Source organism: Odocoileus virginianus, chromosome 27 (assembly GCF_023699985.2).
Source record: "Odocoileus virginianus isolate 20LAN1187 ecotype Illinois chromosome 27, Ovbor_1.2, whole genome shotgun sequence".
In the NCBI taxonomy this organism is placed as follows: domain Eukaryota; kingdom Metazoa; phylum Chordata; class Mammalia; order Artiodactyla; family Cervidae; genus Odocoileus; species Odocoileus virginianus.
The window spans coordinates 17962143-17982476 of NC_069700.1; the positions used below are offsets into that span (position 1 = coordinate 17962143).

Sequence of the window (20334 nt, forward strand, 5' to 3'; positions counted from 1 at the left end):
ATTTTGCTATATAAGGTCAGTTCGATCCATTGCTGTATGGTGGTGTTTATTTTTTTGTTGATTTTTATTATCTACTAGATTTATCATTAATGAGAGATGTACATACTGAAGGCCAATAGAGCCAGGGCTGTCCTGTTTTGCCCTTGCCCGGGGAAGGGTCCAAAGTGTCTGATTTTTTCCTTTCTTTCTACAGTTTAGAAGATTTGCAGTTCCTCAGATGAAAGAGTAAAAACTGGAGAATGTGGGCATCGATCCCACTACCTCTCACATGCTAAGCGAGCGCTCTACCACTTGAGCTAATTCCCCACATCCAGCAGGCATTTTTTCCTTCCATTTTTCAGTAGACTGTATCCACATCATTATTCATTCTTCCAGGCTGCCAGAACTTCAAGGTCTTTAAGCTGGACTAAGGGTCCATCTTCTCAAGGATCCTCCAAGGCAAGAGAGCAGTTGGTACCTATTCCTCTGCCAAGGAGAAAAGAAAATCACTGTGACAAAATCTGGCCGAAAAACTATGGGTTTCAGATTTTCCCGACAGAAGAGACCACATCCCATTTGGGAGGACTCACCCAGAACAGTGGGCTAATGTGGCCAGACTATCTCAGATTGATAACCTGTTTCTTAAACATGAAACTAAAACAGCAAAGCAACAGAAGTGAGATGATCACTGGTTCCCTTTAGCGGAGGCAGAGGGCTGAGTTTTCCCAGATAGTAGAAGGTACAAGGGAGCAATTATTTCTGTTCAGTTTTGAACTAAGGGCCTTCCACATGTTAGGCAAGTGTGATAACCACTACACTACAGAAACTTACACATTGCTTTATTTCTGGAATATTTATGGGATTCTTACTGAGGCAGGTCTTGAGAAGTTACCTATTTACATTAAATGCAAGAACAAAAAAGAAGTACATACTATCACATGCAAGAACCATCGGAAATTAGAGGTGAGACATAGAGAAAAGGAAAAATGTATGGACATTGAAGGATGTAGATGTACAGTGAACATAAAATAGAAGGAAAAGGCATGGAGGATTCCTGTGTTCAGAAATATACCTGTTCAGTTGGAGTGGGTGTATGTGCATTTGTGTGTGTAAAATAGACACGAAGGGAAACAGCGGTTGAAAAGCCTGGACACATGAAGATACACTGGGAATAAAACTGGAGGCTTAAGAACACTTGAAAAAATTCTGTGTAGACAGCTTACATTAATCAAGGTAACATTTTATGATAAATTTTTAATTTTGAATGCCATAGAAGTAGGAAATGGGGAAACTGGAATTAAGGAGAATGAAAAAGAAGTTATATTAAGGGATTGAGGTTTATTCTTTTAGCTTCTGAGCTTAGCAGTAGCATGAGTCTTTCTGCATCTCCAGTCCAAGACACTGGCTGGCACAGAATACTTTCTCCATAAACATAGAATAGATCAAGACATAGATGCATGAGAAGAAAGAGAAAGATTCTGGAGAGTTGTGTAGGAAGGATCTACAATATCTAAGTATGTGTCAAGACACCGGATGTAGAGATTTGAGGGAGAAGTAGTCAAGGGCACTTAGAAGTCTTGAACCTGGGTGGCAGACACAGAAGTGATTTTGATCTAGTGTCTGATGAGTGGAAAAATAAATACACTCATTTAAAAAAATTTGTTCTATGCATATATGAAGGGAGGAACTGGTATTCCTTATAGACTTATGAGACTATACCTGAAATTAAAAGACAAGCTCACATATTTTCATATAGAAAACAAACAAACAACCAGCTTTTTTATGTCTGGTTTTGCTCCTTAGAGCTAACAGACTTGAGAAAAATGATTCAACTCCCCTGAAATTCAATTCCATCTTTCAAATGGGAGTGGTGATACTTGGGTTATTTGCAAGCCTAATCAAACGACTTGCATAAAATCAATAAACTTTCAGCACACTTTCTAGAATGTGGTGCAGATTAGGTCTACAGAAACCACCCCAGATCTACAGGTTAGATCTACAAAAGCTACACTCCTCCCTGCTCCGATATTTAAGCCTTATTTCCAAAATCTTGTAATAATCATAGTTGTTTCTATAGAGACATACACAATGAGTGGGATAGCCCCAAATTCTCAACTGCACCCAAAACAGTGCATTAACAAGAAATATTTGTTACATGATTTAAAAAATAAATGATTTTACCCTTCCCCATGTCTTAACTGTGGTTGGACAATCTTCAGAGCATGAATTTGAAAGAGAAAACTTCCCTCGGTTCTTCCACCAGGAGAGGAAGATAAAAAATATAGTATAGCTTTTGTTTTCTGGTGTAATAAGTTTCTTGTCCATTTCACTCAAACTGCTGAGAGGTGCAACAAACCAGAAAATTGATTCCATTTTCTTGAATATATATTGAATATTGGAGCATCCATCCAATGCTTTGGAGAAGGAAATGGCAACCCACTCCAGTATTCTTGCCTAGAGAATCCCGTGGACAGTGGAGCCTGGTGGGCTGCCGTCTACGGGGTTGCACAGAGTCGGACACGACTGAAGCAACTTAACAGCAGCAGCAGCATCCAATGCTTATCTGGCAGCATTTGCTAATTTTCTTTTGTATTGATTTCTTTAAGCGCAGATTTACACACACTTTTTTTCCTTTCAACTTGGCTTTTCACCAGGACGACTGTGAAAAAAGTGAGGGCCTGCCCTCTCTGAGGTTTGAACTCAGGACCTTCAGATTATGAGACTGACGCGCTGCCAGCTGCGCTAAGAGGGCAGACAGCTTAATACCTGAACATTGAAATTAAAATATGAAACAGCATTTTTCAAGCGTGTCTACTTCATCTGTTTTCAGCTTTTAAAGAATCGACTCCTCTCTCGGCCTTAGCACCATCTTTTGAGAAACCTCTGCGCCATGAGAGCGAAGTGGAGGAAGAAGCGAATGCACAGGCTGAAGCGCAAAAGAAGAAAGATGAGGCAGAGGTCCAAGTAAACTTGTACACCCATGGAAGCCACAGAAGCAGAAACAAGGGAAGCCAGAGGCCAGGGACGCTGGTACAAATTGTGGACTGCACGCCTACTATCTAGAACTTCTCAATGGATCTGGAACATCTATGGCCATTCTGATCGCCTTGACCACCTTTGAGAGACCTACCTTGCTCGTATCAAAGCCGTCCCTTTTGGTCCTTTGCCCTGGACCTGTGATAACTATGGACTAGTTCTCTTCTCAGTTGTGGCTGAATGTAACGTGTACAATAAACCATCTCTTTTGCTGTCTTAGCTGAAGAAAAAAAAAAGAATCTACTCTATGTTACTTGAAAATCATGATGTTTAAGTCAATGCTACATGGGTAGGATTCCATATTTATGAAAGGTGAGAGTCCATGCCTTTCCAGTATTCAGCCTAAGACAGGACCACCTATACTTCAGCAGTAAGGACAGTTCATTGTGTCTGTCTTTTGCTGGTCTTGTGTTTGAAAGACATCATGTTTCCTGCCCTCAACTGATCTTACATCTTTCGTGATCTTTTTTGAAGAAACGTAGAAGGTGCTCAATTAATATTATTTCTCTGACTGACTGAATCAGTATTCCTCAAATTTGTCTACAGTCCATACTTCTCTATCTTTACATCTCTACTTGCATCTATGTGACTGGAGACATTCTTCCCTACAGAAACATAAACTGAACTTAATTTTAAAAGGTCTTCCTGTTTTTTTCCCTCAACTTTATATGCTATTAATTATGCTAAGAGATTTATGGAGATTATTTCATGTAGTCTAACTGAGTTTTGGCAACAAAACAATTTATCATAGGTTACTAAACCAAACTTTGGGCTGCTGGCCCCAGAGCAGCAAAGCCAATCTGCCACCATCAGGTTGTGATGAAGGAAGGTGAAGGATTTATTGCAGGGTGCCAAGCAAGGAGAACTAGCTCAAAAGATTCAGATACCCCAAAGTCTTTCAAGGCAGGACTTTTAAAGACAGTGTGAGGGTGACTGTTTCAGGGTGTATAACCAAGGGTTTCCCAGGTGGCTCAGTGGTAAAGAATCCACCTGCCAATGTAGGAGATGCAAGAGACTCAAGTTTGATCCCTGGGTGGGGATGATCCCCTAGAGTAGGAAATGGTAACCCACTCCAGTATTCTTGCCTGGGAAATCTTATGGACAGAGGAGCCTGGCGGGGTACCATCCATGGGATCCTGAAAAGTCAGATGCGACTGAGCCCAGGACAGTGTGACAGTGTGATAGTGTGAGGGAGACTTTCTCAGCGTGTATTATGAACCAATGTGCAATTCTTTGATTGGCTGATGGTGAGGTAACAAGGTAGTATTTTGGGTAACAATTGTCAGTTTTTGCCTCCAACCAGTCTGAGATCTACAAACTATTGGTCAGCATGCAGTCACCTTTTTCATCTGGTGGGAGTTTTAGTATCTGCAAAATAATTCAAGGATATGGCTCATAATATTAACCATAGCCCTTGAGGAGAAACTAAGGCTCATGGCTCTATTTTATGGCTAAACTATTGTCTTGTTTGACTGCTTTCCTTTGTTTCTGCATTTTCTCACTTCTCTGATTAAATTTGCTCTTTGAAGTTGAGGGAAGATCTCAGATGCTAAATCTTTTCTTACAAACAAGAGGCAGTGGGGACATGGGGTGAGGCTGGTGTCTGTCCCTGGAGGAGGAACTTGGTGTTAATTTTGAAGGTGAATGCAACCACCTCATCCAGTAGGTTGATCAGTGAAGCTTTCCTTTCCCATTCTGAAGATACTAATGTGGGGGTTTAATGTGAATTTATTTTTCTGTGTACAGAATGTCAATCGAATCGACTTGCTTTGAGAAGAAAGGGAATCCAAATCAATAGAAATATTAAGGTAACCTATACCTCCTTTCACAAATGTCAGGTTTGGGACTGCAATCAGAAGTTAATGCAAACTTCAGGAGAACCAAAATATTTACCTTTATGAAAAATGGCTGGAATGGAAACGGATTTGGACAAGAATCCAGGAGCAGAGGGGCTGAATGTATGTATTTATTTGTTTGCCTTTGATCAACATGATTGTCTGGGAGGGGAAGAAGAGGAAATTTGATTTTGCTTCAGCGAGTGTCCTTCAGGCCCTATGGAGACAAGTAAAGCAGGAAATGGGTCTAGAAACAGTGAGGGCTATGGGGGTAACAGGGTAGGTTGCATTTTAACTGAGGTCATCAGACTGAGCAGATGACATTCGAACTTTCCTACTGTCAAGTTTCATAGTTACCAAAGTTTCAGGCTAATAATAAAGAGATGATAAAGTCTTCCTAATGAATTTGAAGAAGGGGAAAATACTGGAATGTGGTTTATTATTCAGCTTTCTGGAAAACACTTGAGAGATCTGACTAGGGTGTTAGTTTTCTCAGTTAGGTTGGTTATAGCCTGCTGTTAACTTCATTACCTTGAAGAAGGAAAGGAACAGGTTGTGCTGACTGGACTGACTCCATTTTTAAAAGGAAAGGAACTCCATCTTGCCCTCTTGATGAACTTTCGACTACTTATCTGGTAACCATGGAGACAACATACCAAATGGCCAAGCAGCTTCCTTCCCCCCCCCCCCCCCCCCCCGACCCCCCACCCAAGGGAAAAACACCCGACCAGGCTGAACTGGCATCTAGACTCCCTGAAGCCAGGAAGAGTATAATAAACCACTATGTAATCAATCACCTCTGTAATCTTTGTAATGCCCGTTGATGTGAGCTACTCTGCATGACTAGGTGACCTTCAGATTGTGAATTATGGCTGTAACCTAATTGTATCTCTAACATTTTCCAGAGCAGACTTAAGAAATTTGGGCATGTGGGCTTGGGCACGTACACTTTAGGTATAAAAGGTTGTTACAAAAATCGCTCGGGGTCCCTGCTAAAGAGGAAACTGCCTCTGACCCGCCGGTGTAACTGCACTCCACTATTCACGCTGTCCTTCTGGGTGACTTTGCTTCCTGGATCGTTTGGCTACAACAACTTGGTTAGTAATCTGGATAATCAAGAGAGCCATTACCTTGTTAGAAGTCCCCTGAACAAAGGGAGGCATGACTACAACGGGTGGTTCGGTAGAGGGGTCGGTACTGAGGAGTAGGAAAGCAGGAAGGGAATGAGAATGCAAATTCATCAAGACTTTCCTCCTGCCCGGCACACTTTGGCTCAGCAACCTGGGCAGTGGTATTGGTGGTGTCTGTCTTTTGACTCTAGAAATGCACCTCCTATTCCAGGCTTTAAAAGTTTGATCTACAGTATCCTAAAAGGCCACAACGCAGCCAGGATGAAAGGAGCCATTCTTCCCACTCTCCTTTGTTTTCGTTTCTCTTCCTGTCTGTCCTCGAATCCCTTCAGCCGCCTCCAGCGCTCTTTCAGCATGGATCTCAGTAGACAGGATAGAAAAATCCGTCCATTTACTGCCCCTCTGTCAGCTGACCCGGCTGCTTGAGCGTCCTCGACCCTCACGAGGAGTCTCTTCTGGAGGGCAGCCAACGCAGGGACTTCTCAACTTTGAGTCGCCGACCCCGGACTGCGCTTGATGCGCTTAAAGCGCGGTATTGGGTTGATGTTCTGCAGACACCTGCGGGGCAGGGAAACGTGCTGGCAGCCAGATCCCATTCTCATCCCCCAATCCTTGATAGATACGAGATCCACATCGTCCTCATTTACTGTGTGAAGATCTGAATGCTTACGAACTGCTTTTCCTCACTCGAGGTTCTTCTAAGACCTGAGCGCTGATTTCCACGCGTTCTGCCCTCCCTACCTACGGTTCTCTCCTTTGTTGTTTATGACATCGCCGTTGCTTGTTTCGGTGTGGACTCGGACAGCTGAACGTTGGAGAAATGTTAGCAGGATTCGTCGAGGATTCTATTCTCTAGAAAGCACTATATTCTCTAGAGGCAAGTGTTCTCAAAAGGGAGAGTTTTCCATGCAACAGGCAATAGTACAACAGATATTAGTTGATGTGCAAAATTCCTGTCTTATTCTTTTGTGTATCTTTTCTAGCCCCGCCCCGGTCATCTTCCCTCCATTCTTTGTGGTGATCGAACAAGTAACAATAAAGGTTTTTAGAGTGGGATGTAAGCAAGACACCACCCTACCATCCCCCTGAAGAGAGAAGAAGTGACCTCGAGCCAGCCAGGAGTCGAACCTGGAATCTTCTGATCCGTAGTCAGATGCGTTATCCATTGCGCCACTGGCCCTATTGATTATGGATACTTTTTAAACCATTATTAATTAGCCTTTAAGAAGTACACTTGCTCTTCTTTTGAGTTGTCTGCCCTCTACTTTCCCAGATGAGAGGACATAAAGATTTACAGTCTACTTTGAAGCCTCATTATAGCAATAACCTGCCAGCCTAAAGTCCTTGACCTCGTGGTGAAGGGCCTGGGAGGAGCAAATGATGGAGTTCTTAAGATTTTGCTAATGAGAACGGAAGGAAACCATGAAACAGGGACCAGAATAAACAAATAAAATAACAGAAATACTCGCAAACCTAATCGAGTTCTTAATTCTTCCCCCATTTGGATGGTGTTCTTTCCTTGTACGTCTAGGGTGCAGAGCACACCCCTCTTTTCAGCATTTATCACACTGTTGTGAACAGCTGTTTGCTCAGTGGTCCTCCCCACTCAATTTTATATTCTTAAGGCCATCATGCTCCGTATTTACAATGACTAATTTTACATTAAAAGTCTGCATGCATGAATGAAGAGTTGAGAAAAATGCCGGTAAGCATCAGGAAAACAGTTTATGGTACAGGTAGGCATCATAAGTCTGTGATTCCATGCTATCTCAATCCAGATGTTTTAGTGGAAGAGCAAAGGCATGCTATGTACAAGAGGAGAATTCTAGTTTCCTGAATATACTTTGAAAGAGGCTCATGGTGGCTGTTTCTGTACTCAGGGGTGGAGGCTGGGCATATGTCCATTAAGTCTGAAGCCAGCGGCAATCAGACAGTAGGGCTGGGCTGGAGTTAGTGGCTGAGAAGTAGGCCTTCTAAGTGAAGAGAATGCTGAGTCTGCTGATAGCAATGAAAAAACTTAGTGAACCAAGGGCACACCAGACCAATATTTTTTAATACCACTTATGTAGCTTGTTTTGAGTTTTTCATAATGCCAACTATCAGGAGGACTTACAATTCTTACAGAACTATAAGACATCTAGCCCAAAGATTCCTCCCCAATAAAGGACACTTTCAGTAATAGCTCTACAATTATTCGAACGACAGCATTCAACTGACTTACAATGGATTTACTATCATACATGACAAGTCAAGAAGGTAGGGAGGCTATGAGCTTCATTAATTCAGTGACTCTATGCTGTTATTCAGAACCAAGATTTTTTGAATGAATTCAAAATTTTTTGAATTTTTTGAATGAATGAATTTTTTGAATGAGTCTTTGCATTCTGTCATTCTCACTATATGGATCTTCTATACCAGCTGGTTTCCTTGTAGTACCTCTGGCTCTCACAATATCAAGATAAACTCCAGGAAAATAGACAGACTTGATTGTATCTCTTGTTGAGAACAACTTCTCTTATATATTCCTTAGTGGATTTCCCCCTCACAATGGCTAGATTTGTATCACATGTTCTTACCTAATCCAAGTACTGCCAAGAACGTGACCACTGTGATCAGTTAGAGCAATCATAACCTCCTGCAAAGCCAAGGCAGCATAGAAAAGGTTATGTGAACAAAGTCATGTTTCTGTTCGAGAAGAGAATAGGGGCTCTGCTGTTGGTGACTGGTGGTGGAACTAACAAGCAATGTTGCTGTACCCTACACCATCCCCATATTTGAAATAAAATGAAGTAAGCATTTTTTTTAGCATGTTCAAGACCTCCATTCCTTATCTTATTAACTCACATTGAGGTAGGAGACAGTGGGCCTCTGGGCCAAACACTTGGTGTTTGTGAAATGGAGTAAAATGAAGCCTTTGTTCTCACCCAGACACTCCAAGGACAAAACTAAAAGTTGAGCTCTGCTCAAGAGATAAGCTGCCCACTCCTAAGGTCAAGGAAGACTTCCTTGTCTATACACATGCAGGAAGGGCTTCTTGGGGGTCGAAAAGGGAGCAGGCCCCATTTCATAACAAGTGTGGACACACACTCATAGGCCTCTGCGGTGGGATCAATCTTAGAAAAATGTTGCGCACACATCTTGGAGAGGATCCATGGACCAGTCAGATGTGAAGAAAGGAGCAAGATAATTGGCCACGGGTAACAAAGACTCAGAAGGACTGTCCTATATAAGTGGTTTACATCACCTCCTTACTGAGCTCCTCTGCGCTCAGGACGCCTGCACTCCTCTCCGGGTGTGTATCTCTGCCTAGCTTCTGAGTTAGATAGAAGCTAGTTTTCTATCTGTTAGTTAGTCTTCTATCTAAGCTAGTTAGGTAGAGGCTGTTTTCCTGTGTGCTCTCCCATACATTGTGCTGTGTCTCTAATAATAAACTTTGGACCTGTTTTTACAGTTTTTGCCTCCTTGAAATACTCTTTGCTTTCAAACAGGGTCAACAGCCAGGGCCACTTTGCTTCTAACTTCTAGCCCCCAATGGTCTAGTGGCTAGAACTTTCAATTTTCATCTAGGTTCCCCAGGTTTAATTTCTGGGCAGGAAACTAAGATCTCTTTTCAGGACTGCTCATTGCTATCCCTCTGAGATCATTTGGTACCAAAACCCAGGAGTTCAAGGCAAACTGCGGGTCCTGTCTGAACGGCTGACTGGAGACTCCCGCCTTTCACTCTCTCTCCCACGCTTCTGTGATTTTCTTTCACACCTTACTTGCACAGCAAGGTTTCTTTTCTTTTCTTTTTTTTTTTTTTACCTAATACTTTAACACCCTCTTGGGGAAGGACTAACTGAACCCTTGTTGCTGCCAAGTCCACTACTGTCAGTGTCAACATTAGATCTAAATTTCCAGAGCTAACCATTACAAAAAGCATCTGATATACAGCTTATATTTAGTATTTGTATTTAGAACAAGTACATTAATTGTACATGATTACATGTTGTTGTTCAGTTGCTAAGTCATGTCTGACTCTGTGACCCCCATGGACTGCAGCACGCCAGGCTTCCCTGTCCTTCATTATTACCTGGAGTTTGTTCAAGATCATGTCCTTTGAATTGCTGATGCTATCTAACCATCTCACCCTCCACAGCCCTCTTCTTTTTCCTTCAATCTTTCCCAGCATAAAGGTCTTTTCCAATGAGTCGGCTCTTCACATCAAGTGGCCAAAGTATTGGAGCTTCAGCTTCAGCATCAATCCTTCCAATAAATGTTTAGGGTTTATTTCCTTTAGGATTGACTGGTCTGATCTCTTTATAGGCCAAGGGACTCTCAAGAGTCTCTCATGATGACATATTGACTTAAAAATCAGAATTGTATAAGTGTGGTTATTAATAATGCCATACATCACAGATCTTAACATGACTGCATAGTAAAATGACACTACAGTTTTTTAATTTAAAGTGTCAGAGGCTAACAAGTGTATAATAGTGTAGAGATCTGAAGCTCAACCTTAAACAGCTCCAGAGCAGGGCAGGAGTCTTAAATTCCTAACTCTGGAAATCAGTAATTTATGCTACCTAAATTTGTCTATAAAAGATATTACACTCACTGATCCCCAGGTTTATTTTTGTAGCTTCTTTAACAGGTGACATTTTAAATTTATTTCTTCATCACAATCTGTTCCTTTCCAGTATAAGCATAGTTGAACACTTTCTGTCTTAAAATTTACTATTTTTTGTATGTTTAAAGTTTTTTCTTTTTAATTTTTATTGGAGTATTTAGTTTTTATTGATTTACAATGTTGTGTTTGTTTTGGGTGTACAGCAAAATGAATGTTACACATGTAAAAAAATCTACTCTTTTTTTTTTTTTAAAGATGCTTTTCCCATATAGTCCATTAGAGAGTACTGAGAAGAATTCTCTGTGCTACACAGCAGGCTCTTATTATTCTCTATTCTTATCACTGTTCATGTAGAAGAAACTTGATATGGAAAAATGAGAGCAGCTTTAGAAAGAGACTCTGCCCTTTACTAGAATGTGTGAATTTGGACCAATCATTTAACTTTTCAGTCACCCCATTACTTTATCTACAAAATGGAGATGATACTTACTTTGCAGGTTTGTGGTGAGGTTAAATTACATAAAGCAGGTCAAGTCCTGTTAACTATTTAGGCTGTCAATAAAAAGTAACAGTCCGTAATAGTAATGTCCAACTGTTCCCAATATTCTAAAGCTTAATAACTCCAAAGGCATTTACTGAATATTCATTTACAGCAGAATGTGAAGGTGGAGGATTCAAAGGTAAAGAATAATCTGAATTCCTCAAAGAACTAACATCAAGTCAGAGAGACATATCTAAATTCATAATTACAACAGGAGAAGTGCTACTCCAGAAATAAAAAGGAAAATGTGCCAGCAGCCTGAAAGTGTTCATCACACTGTGTGTTCAACTCTTTGTGATCCTAAGCACTGTTGCCCACCAGGCTTCTCTGTCCATGGGATTCTCCAGGCAAGAACACTGGAGTGGGTTGCCGTTTCTTCCTCAAGGGGATTTTCCCAATCCAGGGATGGAACCTGGGTCTCCTGTATCACAGGCAGTTTCTTTACTGAGCCACCAGGGACTTCCCAGCAGAATGGAAGTCCAGCAATTAACTCTGGAAGGGAAGTCAGGAGAAGTTTTTCTTGCTATCACATTTGGCTTTAATCTTGAAGAAGAAACAAATTTGACCTTGTAAAGAAGGAGGAAATAAAAAGCCAGAGTATTCAGTATTTGTATGAGGAGAAGTTACAAAAGGTCTGTTGGAGGAAAGCAGTTTCTTGAGGTAGAACTACAGTTTTAATTGGCATAAGGAAGAGGAACTGGAGGATCAGGACAAGTGGCTGTAAAAACAGCTTGTTGGGGCGCACTAGAGGCTTCTAATATACCGGCAATATTATTTTTTTCTAGATATGGTGGTTCATTTCTTATCCTTCCAACTGTAAATATTTTGATATATTTTGCTTATGTGACATGTTTGAGATGCATCACAATAAAAAAATTAAAACATTCCAAAAGATAGGTTGGTGCCAATTTGTAAATACCTTTATTTAAAATCAAGATAATCAAGATAAGAAATTTATCCTGAAGACAGAAGAAGGCAAAATAGGTCTTCAAGGAGAACATTCTCAGCTCTGTGTTTGAGGAAGATCAAATTGGGCAGTACTTGTAGAGGTAGACCGAAGTGCAGGGAGACGCCTAGTGTAGACACACCAGGTCTGGGCAGGAATAACAAAGGCCTGGTCCAGATAACTAGGTGTGAGGAGAGCTCAGAGGGGGGAATGGAGGTTTGGCTGAGGTGGAAGCGACAGGCTTTGATAATTCATTCAAAGTGATGAACAAATGGAATTGGGGATAGTGGATCTGTGGACTTTACTATTTATAGATCAGGAAATTCCTTTAACCTTTAATAAACAGTGGGGGGAAAAGTATCTTGAAGGAAATGAGTTCCAATTCCAGTCCCCAACATCTCTCATGTAACCCTAGTTATATTAGAACTTTCTGTGCATCTATGAGCTACCCCTGCATCTTTTCCAATATATTCATTTTATGTTGTTGTTGAGGTAGTTTGGATAAGGTTTTGTTATATGCAACAACATATAGGCCTGAACAATACAAAAGGCCTGAACAATACAGTAGTTACAAGATTCCACTCATAAAATTCCTCAGGGAAAAAAATTTTTTTTTTTTATCAAAACTAAGGCTTCACAAGAGAAAGAGTTTTGTTACTGTTTAAAAAAAAAATCTATTTCCAGGAGACCAGGAATACCAGTGAGAGGGTTGGGAGGTGGGTGCCTAGGGAATCTTCAAGGTGAGGAGAAGTTTTTTCGCTTCAAGTCCCCAGAGCCAAACATGCTCAGCCATCCCCTCATCCCAACTGTGTCTTCTCTTTAGTGAAAGACCTGAGTTCCTGGAATCTTAATCCATATCTGAATAATGATTAGTAACAAGTCAATTCTTTCTAGTCTTAGTAATTAAACAAGAGTGTGTGCATAGCTGTGAAGTCTTGAGTTACAGGGTAGACATGATTTTTCTTCAGAAATTAGCCTTCTCACCATCACTGACGTTAGGCTAGCCATCTCTCCCCGGTATCCCTTCTGTGACTGAGTTCCCATTGTCCACTGATATTTGCATGGGTTTCACTTGGATTGGTTGCATTAAGACACACTGGAGCCAACAATGATGGGTGCTGCACAAGCAGAGAAATCCTGAGGAAAGAGTGATCATGTTGAAGATGAAAATGACTATTACTTGATATTTACTATGAAATTTAGTTTTTAAACAGGATTAGCAAATGACAGTATGGTCTAGGACCTAAAGTACCAATCTGTCAACACCAATCTTCACCCCACCCCCCCTTTACTCTACTACAATCTTTCTTATAATTTCTCTCTCCATCTCCAAGACACGGTTCTTACAGTATAGGGGAGAAATGGATTCTATGTCTTCTATAAAGGCAACATTCTAACACTGTAGAGCAGGAGGAGCTGCAATGAGCAAATGGGATATCATTGCACCAAATCCATGTCCGAAAATTAGCAGTACTCAAAGGAAATACTTGAAACCCATAAATAGAATTGTTCTGAATTCAGTACCTACCCCCACAAACTCCCTAAGCCCTAAGAACACTCACCAGATAAGAAAAACAGTATGGTGCTGAATATAAGGAGGAACGAGGGGTAGAGAAAGGTGATTTTCATGTCCTTATAAAGGTTAGTTGTTTTCAAAATATACAGATAATGCAGTAGTAGTGCAAGGAACACACAGATACCTGCAGAAAAAAAAGGAAGGGGGGAGGGACAACAACCCATCTGGTTAGCCTAATCTGTGGCCTTAGGACTAATTTCCGAGACTTAAGTTGTTGCTTTAACTCCCCATACTCTCTATTTCTTTCCTTTTGTCATTTTTTCCTTTTGTTGTCATTCCACTTGTTGTCATTGTATTACCTTTGCCCTTAACAGTCCCTCAACAGTTTCTAAGAGGTTATGCCCAATGGAGCACCACCCCAGCCCAGAACCAGAATGACTGAAGGAGTCCTCTTTGTTTCATCCCTTACCTATGATGAAGAAGGTGGTTGTGAAGATGAAGTACTGTTTCCGGGTATCAGGAAGGGAATGCGGGAAGGCCAGGAGTATAAAGCTCAGGAAGAAGGAGAGAAGAAGGGCGCTGATCATGAAAATTTGACCAAATATGTAGTAGTCTGAATTAGGGAGGGAGAGGGGAGAAAGGCCAGGAGCTCCCTCTAGGGCCCCCTTCCTTCTGAGTCTGAATCCCCAGAATACTAAAGAAGCAGTGCAGAGACTTTAAGGTAGGAACCAATGGCACATGGTGGGAAGCATAGGGATGGAGGGAGAAGTATGCTGCCAAAAGATCTAAAATAGTGATTCTAGCTGGGCTGGTATCCCTTGAGAGGCCTGGTAGCCAGTGTTACTGGTGGGCTTATAATTGCTTCCTTCAGGTATGCTGGGGCAGGAAAGGAGGTTGAAAATTCTGGGAAGGGACAGGGTGGAAGCAGGGCCCTCCCTTTCAAGGCCAGAACTTACTTGATTTTGATGGTAGAGCCCAACATTTGATCTCACCACTGCATATTGCAAAGAGAGCACTGAAGAAGGATTGGTGTGAGTTTTCTATCTTCACCCAGGTTGAAAGGTTCAAGGCCCACCACAGAAGGGCAGAACCAGTGAAACTGCAGATGAGGATAAGAACTCGGTATGGTTTAACTATCCCACATTTCACACAAAAGGGTGCTGACTGAAAAAAAGGGCAGGGGGAGGCGAATGAGTCAGATGCCCTCAGTTACTGTGGGATTTCTCTCCATTCTGAAACACCCATACAAGCCCATATAAGTCCAACCTCCTTGCCTTTCATATTCAGGCTTGCAGAGCTCCCCTTCTCATCTCTTAACCAAATCCTCCCCAGGTCACAGACTGACCCTATGTCCCTCATCAGCAAGAACTGACATCTTTCTCCTTTTTTCTACATATCATGTCTAAACCACTTGGACACAACCATCCACAACTCTGTTTTGTTACTCTGCTTTCCCTGGGTGTCTGGGTATTGTGTCTCACCACCTACACTAGAAGTCCCTGGAGAACCACAGCCCCGAATTCTTAATTTCCCATCATGTTTAGCATAGTGCTTTACATGTAGGAGGATCTCAGTGAATATCTGTTAACAGAAAGGAAAAAAAAATGTGCACACCAAATACATTTCCTAGTGATGTCAAGGGAAGTAAAAATTTTCCTATGCTCTGCAGTCTCAACATTGCCCTCCATCATCACTCCCCTCAAATCACAGCCCCTTTCCCTTCTCTTACTGTTAAGAGGTTACCTTTTCTCTTATTTCTTCTTTTAATATTTCTGTTTCAGTTTTCATCTTTTGATTACATTTTGTTTTCTATAGTACTTTTTAACACTGAGGCCCATCCTAGCCTTCTCTTCAAGAGTAGAACCTTGTGGTCCCTTCCTGTTTCCTCATTGGCAGAAATGTTTAGTGACATCATAAGTATGTGAACTCTACATCCCAACAAAAATGTGAGATCCTATCCTACTGGCCCTGTTTTTTTTTTTTTAATATGTCATTTCCCACTCCCTCCACCCAGCAATGTCTTGGTTTTCTTTGGTACACGTGTGCCTCAGAAGTTATGGCTTATGCCCTTAGTTCTGACTTCTAATATGGAATAGGCAGGAACACTATATCTCTGCACAAGATTAAAGAATGCTTCATAGAAAATAGGATAATCAGGGAAATAACTGAAAGATGTAAGTGGAAACCAGTTTTGTGTTAAGGGTGCAGTGGTTCACACTACACCCTTCAATTCCTTCACCCGAATAATATTAAGACATGCAATACTTTCTGATCTCAACCTTGTTGTCTAACATACCACTTGGCAATGATGGACACATGTGTTTTTTGATAAACGGATTAACAAATAAATGGATACAAGAAAGACAAAACAGAGGGCTGCTAAGAACCTCTGTTTAAAATTTTCTTAAATGTAAGCTCTGGGAAGGCAGCGATTTTGTCTATTCTATTCACTTATGGATTCTGGTACAAGGCAGGTGTTAAGTAAATATTTATTGAATGAATGACTAATCTAGGAACAAAAGGATCATCTTTAGGACAGGGGGTTGGTATATCTGTCAGTTTCTCTCAGTTGAATTTTTGTTGTATGTATGCTACATATTTCTAGAATAAACTAGGATGTTAGAGTGTGCAACAGTAATATATTTCCAGCCTAGAATTGTAGGTTTATGTGTCAATCAGTAGAACTATTAAAAGCAGATAGCATGATAATGCTATTGGTTGAAAAAAGAAGGATTATTCATGAAATCAGAGGAAACAAAGTGAAGATTGCTTTAGACAGTCATATGCATGTGGAAATCCAGCCCTGAGATCTAGGAAAAGTAGTTATTGCAAGACAATATCTTTAAGTCTCAAGGTTGGTAGAAGGCCCCATTGAGAAGAGTGCCATATTTTATCCTGAGCTTTGAACTGACCCCAGAAGATAGGTAAACAGATTTCTGTTAATGTCAGAAAAGGAGTAAAGAGAAACTATAAATATATTTATCAAGTAAATTGTTTACTCTAAACAGTTGTCATTTACTCTCTCCCTTATAGACAACCTCTCAGTCTAAATATTTTAAAAAATTGTTAATTACTCCACATTCACTTGAAGGCACACACTCCCTCAAAGAAGACAACTCTTTGTTTAAAATGGCTTGGAAAAGGAATCAAGTATGAGAAGCTAGAGCCAGAGAAAAGTATTAATGGCTTAGTTGTATTCAACTCTTCCTGACAGCATGGACTATAGTCCACCAGGCTTTTCTGTCCATGGAATTCCCCAGCAAGAATACTGGAGTGGGTAACATGGAATCAAACCCAGGTCTCCCACATTATAGGCAGATTCTTTACCATCTTAGCCACCAGGGAAGCCCCAAGGGCAGAGAACCTGGATTCAAACCTTAGTTTTGCCACTTACTTTTTGGCCAAGTCACTTCTTTTAGTAAGAGATTACTGCCAAAGTTGCTGAATGTGATAAAGATATTGCACATACATTAAAAAAAGGAAAAGCGGAATAAAATAAAAAGAATTCTTATCTCGAAGACGTACAGACTGAAGAAGTTAGGGTGAGACGATATGTCTAGGTTTTACTTTAAAATACTTCCACTCCCACCTTCAATCACCTACCCCTGACCCCCCAACAAAAATGGTAGTGGAAAGATAGAGGGAACAAGATTAGTAAAATGTTGATGACTGTAAAATCAATTACATGTAATCAATTACATTACCTAATTATGTCAACTTCATTATGTTTGAAAATTTCCATAAGTTTACAAATTTGACATCTCAGTCACCTAAAGGGCTAGAAGCTAATTTCTTTTTCTTTAGTAAACAATCTGCTCATATGAGTGAAAATGCTGTCTGCTCTCTATTATATTCAAGTGTATTCACTAATACATTTTTTAAATTGTATGACTTTTCTGGGTTTCTTACATATAAACTCCACAAGAGATTGACTGTTTTGTTCATTTATACTTATTCTTTTTTAATCTCAGTAAATGATTAGAGAATATCATTTATATATTACTTAAATAAAAAATCTACCTCTGTAGGACTGCTATAGAACTAGACTGAGAAAGTAAATATAAAAGTACTTAAAAAAAAAGAAGCCCTGTATAAATTCTACTTCAAACCATCATCATAGTTACTACTGGAAATCTGAATCCTTTGCTCCATCTTTAAACATCATACTAAAATTTGATATTAAGTATTGCTCCATGGAGATCCCTATTAGCTTATTAAGAAAAGTAACTTAAAGTAAAATGAAACAGTTTTAAAGAATCTTAGGACAGTATAAAAATTTACATACCAAGTGGTTTGTATTCTTGACAAACTTTAAAATCTAGCAGCACACAGGCTAGAATGAGTTATCATTGCTTGAAACTATATACTTGGATTCACAACATTTAAAGTCAACTGGGTCACAGCTGACTGATTATACAGATACGTTTTAGAGTCAAATACTGTATTCTTAAGTTATCCAAATATTGCATTTTAAAAAGTCAAAGACTTTCAACAAGAGGTATACCTTGGGGGTAAACTGTCTTCCAACTCGTGAAAGAAGATTGCACCTAACTAAAGAGGACTAAGTAAACGTGCCCTGGAAGCCCACAGGAATTCTGGATGCCCACACACTCTGAGATAGCCTGTAACGGCTCAGGCTCAGAAGCCCCCTCCCCAGGCTCAGACAGGAAACCTTCTTCTGACGCCGCAAGGAAAAGCATCCAGGAGAGAGGCAAATGGAAAGACTCCGGGACCCACGCAGCAGCAGAAGGCTCGCCAGCCCTTTCAGCCCCCCGAATGTCCTCCTCGGAATGCTCGAGACAGTCAGAGTCTCCCGAGTGTCTGCACTTTTCGCAGTTGTGTTCAAAGTATCCGCCCTCGTTTCCGCTAGCAGAGCACCCTCTGCCCTTCAGGACTGGCGGCTGGGTGGGGTCTGCAGCTGAACTTTTGTTTTTCCGCTCAGGATGCAGCTGCAGGATTCGGAGACGGTGGTGGTGGTGATGCAGGGACTGGGGTGCATACGCCGTGTAATGCGTGACCGGAAGCAAGACGCGAGAGCTCCAGTGGCGCAATCGGTTAGCGCGCGGTACTTATATGGCAGTATGTGTGCGGGTGATGCCGAGGTTGTGAGTTCGATCCTCACCTGGAGCACTGTTTTGCCAGCATCTCTGAGACGCTTTCCGCTCTCCTTTCCTACTACACCATCTTTGATGTGTTTGAATTTATCCTATAGAGGTTATTCTTACCTGCCCCTTAGCACTGTTCGAACCAAGCAACGACCTTGTTGTGTTGCAGTGGGCTAGCCTCTGTAATTCTCTATCCCCCACGTTGTATTGTAAAATGAAAGTCACTTAGTCGTGTCCGACTCTTTGAGACACCAAGGACTGTTGTCCATGGAATTCTCTAGGCCAGAGACTCGAATGGATAGTCTTTCCCTTCTCCAGGGGGTCTTTCCAACCCAGGGATCGAACCCAGGTCTCCCGCACTGCAGGCGGATTGCCACAAGGAAAGCCCCCTTGTCTTGTAAGCTGATTTCTGATAAAGAACATCCACCCCCACCTTTGGTCTTGTAACCTTCATTCTTCAGGTAACCTCTGGCAGGTACTTAGAAATCACTAAATTGTGATCACTCACCTAGAGCCAGACATCCTGGAATGAGAAGTCAAGTGAGAATTAGGAAGCATCACTATTGAATAAAGCTAGCAGATGTTATGAAATTCCAGTTGAGCTATTTCAAATCTTAAAAGATGATGCTGTGAAAGTGGTGGACTCAATATGCCAGCAAATTTGGAAATCTCAGCAGTGGCCACAGGACTGGAAAAGGTCAGTTTTCATTCCAATCCCAAAGAATGCTCAAATTACTGCACAGTTGCACTCATCTCACATGCTAGCAAAGCAATGCTCAAAATTTTCCAAGTCAGGCTTCAACAGGATGCAAACTGAGAAGTTCCAGATGTTAAAACTGGATTTAGAAAAGGCAGAGGAACCAGAGATCAAATTGCCAACATCCATTGGGTCAGCAAGAGAGTTCCAGAAAAACATCTACTTCTGACTTATTGACTACACCAAAGCCTTTGTGTGGATCACAGCAAACTGTGGAAAATTCTTAAAGAGATAGGAATACCAGACCATCTGACCTGCCTCCTGAGAAATCTGTATGCAGCTCAAGAAGCAACATTTAGAACTGGACATGGAACAACAGATTGGTTCCAAATTGGGAAAGGAGTACATCAAAGCTGTATATTGTCAACCTGCTTATTTAACTTATATGCAGAATGCATCATGTGAAATGCCAGGCTGGATGAAGAACAAGCTGGAATCAAGATTGCTGAGAGCAAAATCAATAACCTCAGATATGCAGATGACACCACCCTTATGGGAGAAAGTGAAGAGCTAAAGAATCTCTTGATGAAAGTGAAAAAGGGGAGTGAAAAAAGTTGGCTTAAAGCTCAACATTCAGAAAACTAAGATCATGGCATCCATTCACATCACTTCATGGCAAATAGATGGGGAAACAATGGAAACAGTGACAGACTTTATTTTCCTGGTCTCCAAAATTAGTGCAGATGGTGACTGCAGCCATGAAATTAAAAGATCCTTGCTCTTTGGAAGAAAAGTTATGACCAACCTAGACAGCATATTAAAAAGCAGAGACATTAAGTTGCCAACAAAGATCCATCTAGTCAAAGCTGTGGTTTTTCCAGTAGTCATGTATGGAAGTGAGACTTGGACTATAAAGAAAGCTGAGCACTGAAGAATTGAT

General features: G+C 41.0%; 1 protein-coding gene and 4 non-coding genes across 6 annotated transcripts; 1 reads left to right on the plus strand and 4 right to left on the minus strand.

The window, feature by feature from the left end:
* Positions 1–233: 233 nt before the first annotated feature.
* On the minus strand, positions 234–306 carry TRNAA-AGC (transfer RNA alanine (anticodon AGC)). The gene has a single exon. It is a non-coding gene; the product is annotated as a tRNA-Ala (tRNA).
* Positions 307–2658: 2352 nt separating this feature from the next.
* Positions 2659–2731, minus strand: TRNAM-CAU (transfer RNA methionine (anticodon CAU)). The gene has a single exon. It is a non-coding gene; the product is annotated as a tRNA-Met (tRNA).
* A 4356-nt stretch (positions 2732–7087) lies between these two features.
* On the minus strand, positions 7088–7160 carry TRNAR-ACG (transfer RNA arginine (anticodon ACG)). Its single transcript has one exon. It is a non-coding gene; the product is annotated as a tRNA-Arg (tRNA).
* Positions 7161–12028: 4868 nt separating this feature from the next.
* LOC110144467 (transmembrane protein 225B) lies at positions 12029–15492 on the minus strand. Of its 2 annotated transcripts, none has more exons than XR_011483866.1 (5): positions 15336–15490; positions 14549–14756; positions 14062–14144; positions 13639–13776; positions 12029–13213 (listed from the first exon to the last, which is right to left on the minus strand). XR_011483866.1 is itself a non-coding variant. In XM_020904434.2 (5 exons), the coding sequence occupies exons 1-5, from the start codon at positions 15378–15380 to the stop codon at positions 13077–13079; spliced, it is 672 nt and encodes a 223-aa protein (XP_020760093.1). In that variant the 5' UTR covers positions 15381–15492; the 3' UTR covers positions 12029–13076. The 2 variants fall into 2 exon arrangements, 1 of the variants encoding a protein (XP_020760093.1); XM_020904434.2 differs by having other exon boundaries at positions 14062–14205; positions 15336–15492.
* A 3136-nt stretch (positions 15493–18628) lies between these two features.
* TRNAI-UAU (transfer RNA isoleucine (anticodon UAU)) lies at positions 18629–18722 on the plus strand. The gene is made up of 2 exons: positions 18629–18666; positions 18687–18722. It is a non-coding gene; the product is annotated as a tRNA-Ile (tRNA).
* Positions 18723–20334: the final 1612 nt, after the last annotated feature.